Here is a 7964-nt window from a genome sequence, read left to right as displayed (position 1 = left end):
ACACCGAAGTATGGTGGGCTATACAGGAGTGATGGGGTGCACCTGTCAGAAGTTGGGCAGGATTTATTTAACAATGCTTTACAAGAGGTGCTAGAACAGGTGTGTCAGTAGGTGTCGCAGGGCGGGGGCTTCAGCCCCCGGTAGGCCGTGGGCTTCGTGTGGCTAGGGGAAAGGGGTGAGCAAGACATGGTATGCAATGGTACAGAAGGAGACGTCAGACAGCCAAGCATATTCACCAGGCTGCACGCCTGGCTCCAGCTTACGACAGTTGGGCCGCAAGGGTGGCGCGCCAAGTTAAGGTGTTATACGCAAGGTGCACGGTCCCCAGGTGGTAAGGGAGGGGGCTGGGGTTGCCAATACCCGTCAGGGCAACCCCCTCCACCCATGGGTACAGAGGAGGGGAGGCGGGACGCATTGTGCCCGCATAGTCGGGACGAGCGCGCCTCCACCCATAGGTTGCTCAGGAGGGGCGGGATATGGCGTGCTCGCTTGCTCGGGCCGGACACGCCCCATCCACTGAGATTGAACATTGCTCACCAATCCTTTCCTGGCCCTGCGACATATGGTGTAATGTTATGGTTGAAGTGTTGTTGATTTAATAAAAGCTATGACAGTTTTTGGCAATTGAAAGTGTTGGCTTGTTTATTTGGGTCAAAGCGTGGGTGGAGGGGACCACTGGGGAGTCAGCCTCTCCCCTTTATCTTAGCTCCCACCAGCATTCCATTCGCCACAGCCTGGGGCAAATGAAGAATGAGTCATCTCAGCGCTCTGGCAATACAGATGAGCGTGGCTTCATCTGTACATGCAGAAGCAGCCACTATATACCCTGCATAAAAAAATAGTTGTGAACTTGTCAGTAAAGGTCCTATTCATGATCTGTAATGGAGGCCTGATTCAGACCTGATCACTCATCTATAGAGTTGCAGATGCCTGCGAGTAGGTTGCCACTGCTCAGATAGAAAACCCGCCCCATGCAAATCTGCAAATGTTCTGCGAATGAATTCCACTCTGAAATCCATGTGCAATTCATGAACCATCGAATGACCTTCCCAGTATGTGCAAATACGAGTAAGCCTGACCCTAATGGTCATCTGCAAGAGGGACAGGCTGATCGAGGCGTGTGCTGATGTCACAGACCCTCCCTTAAAACGCTTGGGCATGCCTGGTCCCCGTCAGCAACAATATTGGCAGGAATCGTTTAGTGTGTATTGCTGTGTACACACGGGGGCGATAGGGGCTGAAATCGCTGGGAATATGGTCGCTGAGCGACCATATTCCCAGTGATTGGAGTGTGCACCAGCGATAAATCGCCGGGTGTGCGCTCCCGTTTTCAGCCCCTGAATGGTCGCTGGTCGGAGGAGCATGCTCCTCCAACCAGTGACATCCCCTGCCTCTTCACCCAGCAGTGTTTAAATTTTCATCTGCGACCATCTCTGGTCGCAGATGAAAACGTGACACGGGGCAATATGATTGCTGAGCAATATATTGCCAGCGATAATATTGCCCCGTGTGTACGCACCTTATGGGGCATATGGAAACAATATCAATTAATTGCATACACTTTCCAACTGATTCTTTTGTTTTGTTTTTTATTTCAAATAGCTTATCAGTACATTCCAGATGTCACATTCACAGGAACAGCATACATTCTATTGTACAATCCAAGTCATATGTAGGCAACAAAACAACAAGACGCGAATCAAACATTAAACAAAGATGCAGACAATGCAAATTGACATTGAAATTGCCAGTTCCCTTTTTATCTGTTTGCTTTATTTAATGTACCCTGGTGCTGCTGCCAATAGAGGGATTCAGGCTTAAGGTGAGTACACGGGTGCAATTTCATGTAAAATCGCTGGGAATATGCGCGCTCCCGTGTGCACTGCCTAATGGTCGCTGGTCGCAGGAGCATGCTCCTGCGACCAGCGGCTTTCCCAGGCGATCGCTGTGCCGGGAGGTCAGCACCGGGGAGATCAGCATTGATCTCCCCAGCCCCGTGCCGCTGCTCCCTCCCTCCTCTCATCAAAGTGACAGCAGCAGCGTCTGCTGCTGCTGCGCTCCCCCTCCGCCCCGTAGCAGTGTCTCCTTTTCATCGCTGATGAAAAGGAGACACTGAGCAATATGATTCCTGGCAATATATCGCTAGCAATCATATTGCACCGTGTGTACACAGCATTAGCCTTTTATTGTCCATTGTTATGATGTCACTGTGGCTTTATGGGCTAATGCTAAATTGGATGAAAATCATGCAAATACATACATGATAACTTTTTGTCTGCCTCCTCCAAGGCGAAGCAACCAGGTTGGCACAACTCACAAAGGGCCTTCTGAACTATATATCTTTTACTATATCTTCTAGTTTGTACACTCAATAATTTTATTAATGTGTGCTCCCGCACATCGTTAACGACCCCTGCCATCTTCTGAACATGCAGGTCAATTTGGCTACATAGCCAATGACCTGCATGATCAGCCAGGTTGTTTTCCAATATCGTTCAGTGTGAGCAAACAGAACCCAGAACCGATGATTGTTAACTATATCGGTTTCCAAAACGTTGCCTAGTGTGTATGGGGCTTTGGAGACCACCTCCACACTTTCAATTGAGGGTCTAGTTGGGGGGGGGGAAGGTGCGAGGGCAGTAGGTTGAAGTTTTGCCTAGGGTGCCACAATTCCTTACACTGGCACTGCCCTCTAACAACCCCTGCGCAGAGGGTGACTTAACTTCTTCTCCGGGTGGCCGCAAGTGCAACATGATTTTCAAGAACCGCCCAGTAGGAAAGTATGCGTATGTTGCTCAATTAAGGGGTACATTTACTAAAGATTCCAAAACTAAAAATTGGTGATGTTGCAACCAATCAGATTAAGTCTATCATTTCTTTATTGCATCCCAGAAAATGATAGATAGAATAGAATCTGATTGGTTGCATTGGCAACAATACCACTTTTCAATTTTAAACTTTAATAAATATAGCTCGATAGAGTCCACAGAGAAAATGCATTTATTCACCCACATGCAGAATTGTATGCATCTTGGAGTGTAACTGATAGGGCTGCCTTGTCTGCTAACTGTCATTATCATCAGTGCGCACTTGAACCTAGAGTAGAATTGTAGCTTGCATCAGTTTTGCCCTCACAGAATTGTGCCCAATGAAGATTGTGCTATACTTCTTAGATGATAAATATAGATGAGTTATTATAACTGCATAAAGTGTGCATAGCCTATACTTGTATGCACACGGTTCTGGATCATGCATGGACAAAAACACGCAAGACATGCTAAGCAAACAGGTGAATGTTCAGTTCTACATCAGCTACCCAATGTGACTCGAGTTTTTGGTATAATTTCAGCTGAGGTCCATTGTGAATGTCTTAAAATGATGTGATAAACAATATAGTAGTAAATGAGAAATGTAATAGTAATTACAATTAGTAGAACAAACCAACACCTCCACAAAGTGTTACAATAATGGGTGAAACTCGGTTCTGGCCATAGAGAAGGGTAAGCATAAGAAAAACACATGCACAAATGCCAGTGCACATCATAGACGCACGAATAATAACACACTGATGTTACAGCCACACACTCCGGTCAGCTCAAAGACACATAATCAGTAGACGTAAAAGAACCAAAGGCATCTGCAGTTTGCATTGAAAAGTGACACTGTTAGTAACATTGGGGCAGATGTATTAAGCCTGGCGAAGAGATAAACTGGAGATAAAGTGAAAAAAAAGTGAAAGGAGATAACGCACCAGCCAATCAACTTCCAACTGCCATATTTCAAACACTGCTGATTGGTTGGTGCATTATCTCCTTCCACATTTTCTCCACTTTATCTCCAGTTTATCTCTTAGCCAGGCTTAATACATCTGCCCCATTGACGGATGACACATTTCCATTTATTACATTGTTACATTATTTCAGATCGTGGAATATGAGAGTCCTGTCCTTATGTCCAAGTTGGCATGTTAATTTGAACATAAATTTAGAAATCTTGGTATTCCAGGTAGACAGGCTACCAAGACAGTATTGTATATCAGTCTCACTTCTTAGGAGATATATGCTTGTGTCTTTGTGCCACACCGTATGGAACATGTGCTGCTATTGTTCCCATCTCCTGAGCACCTTCCACATGGAACATCTGATCATCAAAGAATATATGAGGTCGGATTTTTTCCAATAGAGGTCCCTTTGGTGCTCCAGCCAAGAAAAGAGCCTCATCAGTTTCAAGGCCCCAGCTACGCAAGGTCTTTAATGCTCGTGCACCAGAACTGGCTGCACTACGAGCGGTAACCAAATATGTGCGTATTGGACAATTCATTCTCATTCCCTTATTGTAGAATTTCTTCTGCAATCTTCCTAGAGCTTCCAAGAAACATTTCAGAGGTCCCTGAAAGCGAAGCACAAAAATAGTTAAATGCTAGGATGACAATGTGTGTACACTGTATATAAGTGAATCAATTGTGAGCAATATCAGGGGAGGGGTGTGGTTCATACAGGTATATTTAAATTACAGCTTTTGTGATTGTACCATCTGTAAAATTGTATGATGCAAAAGGCATTAGGGGAGGAAAAGCAAGTGTGACTCTAGTCATAATCAGTGGTGCAGGGAGGGAAGGCAGCACCAGGCTTGTTAAGGGTGCCTGGGTCTACACGCCTCCCCTCTCCCCATTGAGTGCAGTAATTTCCTCTGCCTGCAGGGGGAAGGTGGGTTTTTGTGATTGAGAGGAATGGTTAGCTAAAAATGGAGCCTCTTTCTTCTTGGCCTTTAATAGAATTAACGGTACTTGTGTATTATAGCTGCGCCCCCGATGTTGGTCGTACGATGTTTTTATCGCATCGCATGCCATACACCAGATGGCATGCGATGCGATGCGACGCGATTTTTGCCCCCTACACGATGAAAAATTGTATAAGCACCCAAATGGGTGCTTACAATGTTAAATGCACCCCCACTCCACCCCTCCACTATAAACGTGAACCCGAAGCGTGGCGAGCGCAGCGAGCCCGCGCGGGTCGGCGGTACGCGTCCTACGACCTTTTCATCCCCCACTATACACGTCGGCGTGGAATTGAGAATATAAAGTGCAGCGAGCCTCCGAGCCCCGCGAGGGGACGGGGATACCTTCACAGGTATCCCCGTCCCCTTGCGGGCTTCACAGGTATCCGTGTCCCCTCGCGGGGCTCGCTGCGCTCGCAGCATCTCATCTCCAAATACTAAACTAGCTCAAAGGAGAGCCAGTTTACAGCTTCTCTAATGAGCAACCACATTTCCAGATTTGCACCCAGTTTTGCTAACCTCTATATGGGCCGCCTAGAGGAACAACTTATTTGGGGCGGTCCATATAGAGAGAATCTGGTCCTCTATGGTCGTTTCATAGACGACCTCTTCATCATCTGGAATGGGGGACCCACCAAAGCTTTAGAATTTGTTAACTTTTTGAACACCAACACTTTTAATTTAGTTTTTACTCACACTTTCAGTTCTGTCTCAGTTAATTTCTTAGATATCACATTCTCAGTACTTCAGAACAAACTTGTCTCCACTAACTACATGAAACCAGTAGGTACAGGAAATTATCTCCATTTTAATAGTGGCCATCACAAGCCATGGATTACAAATATCCCTAAAAATCAGATCCTTAGGTTGAGAAGAAATTGCGCAACTGATCATGAATTTGTGACCCAATCAGAGATTATGCTCAATCACTTCAGAAGTAGGGGTTATCCAGATGAACTGTTAGATAAAGCCCTTAATGATTCCAAACAAATTCCTAGAACTAACTTTCTAGTCACAAAAAACAAAAATAAAAAACTCCCTCGAACAGTACCTCTAGAACCAGTTAAAGAATCTCCACTTTTCACTTCAAAATACAATCTCAGATCCAATTCCATTAAAAAGGTTATACAAAAAAACTTTGAAATTCTGAAATATGATAAAGTACTATCTAAATGTTTAAAATAACCCAGAATAGTTTTCAAAAGAAACCAAAATCTTAGAGATCTCGTAGCACTCAGTATGCTACGACAAGAATCTACAAGCCTTACAACAACCTATCCTTCGTGGTTACCAGCTAAACCTAACGGGAATTACAAATGAGGCAAAACCATCTGCCTCACATGCAAATTTATGAAAAACAAAAATTATACGATCACCTCTACACAAAATACCAAAGAGTACCCCATTAAACAATTTATAGATTGTGATACAAATTATTGTATATACATGTTGCAATGCCCATGTAATCTTCAATATATTGGCAGAACGACCCGTAGCCTAAAGAACCGCTTCAGAGAACATAGAACCAATATTTTGAAAAAATTTCAATTCCACAGCGTATCACGCCATTTTGCAGAAGCTCATGATGGTAACCCTTCAAATATCATATTCACAGGCATTGAACATATTATATCTACTAAAAGGGGAGGTGATAGATTTAAACGCTTATGTCTGGCTGAATCCTCTTGGATCTTTAAAATGGATACCCTTAGTCCTTTAGGTCTCAACGAAGCTTTGGATTTCTCTTGTCTGGACTAATTCTTTCTGCAGGTAGTGACCGACAGGCCATGTTATAAGTTGGGATCCACCACTATTCATTGGTCCTGCCCTTCACTCCCTCATTTTCTATAAAACTGTTCTTATTATTCATGAATACAACTTGGGGTCCTTTATGTGTAATATAACCTTTAAAATATCCAATAATCTAATAAGATATACTGCCTAATCTTTCCTCTCTCTTTCCTCTATTCATCTTAAATAAAAGACCACTGTGACGACCAGAATGACGGGCGACTACCCTAATTTAGGGTTTGCAGTCCTCCTTCTGATTTTCACAGTGCATTTGCGACTTATGATTCGACTAATCATTATAGACTATCACATAATTAAATGGAGAAACGTATAAAACCATGTATGTGCATATTTATGTAGTATATGGGAGCGCCTTTGTGTTAAGTATATGTATATATACATATACTCTTAATGTAATTTTCAAAACGTCACTAATTGAAGACTATGATAATTATGGATTGTTGTTACGAAACTAAATAAACAATAAAAACAATAACAACTAAAGTAAACTTTAAAGATACTATACATAGGATTAGAATAATATGCGCAGTTTGATGCGCGTCACAATTTTATGTATATTTAAACCGTTTGTATGTTTTTCTATATATATGTATATTTTGTATATACATATATATATATATATATATATATATATATATATTTTTAAATATTTTTTATTATTTATTATTTTTTATTCCTTATCATGTAAATTGAATTAGTAAATTCTACTCTATTCACCGCCCGATATATAGATTAAATAATTGACATTATTACCAGTACTCTCTCTTTCTATTTCATCCCATATTACTTTAAATTATTATATTTAAATTCATTAACCCCTTCCCGACGAGGCCTTTTTTGTTAATTTTTTTTTTTTTTCCTCCTTGCGTTCAAATAAGCGTAACTTTTTTAATTTTCCGGCTATATAGACACATGAGGGCTTTTTTTTTGCGGGACAAGTTGTACTTTTTAATGGTACCATTTACTATACCGTATAATATTCTGGGGAATCAGGAAATAATTCAATGTGGGGTAAAAAAGAAAAAAAACGCAATTCCACAATTTTGCGCTGGTTACGTTTTTTTTGTAGTTCATAGTTCGTTTAAAATGATGGGTTATCTTTATTCTATGGGTCGGTACAATTCCGGTGATACCAAACTTATATAGTTTTCGTTATGTTTTACCACTAAAAAAAAAAATAGAAACTTTTACGGTTTTTCTAATTTGCGTCGCATCGCCATGTTCTGCGGCTTATAACTTTTTTATTTTTCCACCTACGGACCTGGGTGAGGGCTCATTTTTTGCAGGCTGAAGTGTACTTTTTAATTAATACCATTATGGGATATGGGCGACTTTCTGATCTCTTTTAGTTATTTTTTTTTGGGTAGGCGATG

The 7964-nt window shown here is 42.1% G+C and overlaps 1 protein-coding gene across 2 annotated transcripts in view; it reads right to left on the bottom strand.

The window, feature by feature from the left end:
• Nucleotides 1-1576: 1576 nt before the first annotated feature.
• NT5C1A (5'-nucleotidase, cytosolic IA) overlaps nucleotides 1577-7964 on the bottom strand; it is a 44323-nt gene continuing 37935 nt past the window's right edge. For both annotated transcript variants that reach the window (XM_083173797.1, XM_083173800.1), the window contains exon 6: nucleotides 1577-4389. In XM_083173797.1, coding sequence (XP_083029923.1) covers nucleotides 4042-4389 — 348 coding nt within the window. In that variant the 3' untranslated portion in view covers nucleotides 1577-4041. The remainder of the gene's footprint in view (nucleotides 4390-7964) is intronic.

This window comes from Crinia signifera, chromosome 2 (genome assembly GCF_055691185.1).
Source record: "Crinia signifera chromosome 2, ASM5569118v1, whole genome shotgun sequence".
Taxonomy (NCBI): Eukaryota; Metazoa; Chordata; class Amphibia; order Anura; family Myobatrachidae; genus Crinia; species Crinia signifera.
The sequence above is the reverse complement of the archived record's forward strand: the minus strand, read 5'-3'. Positions and strand labels throughout refer to the sequence as shown.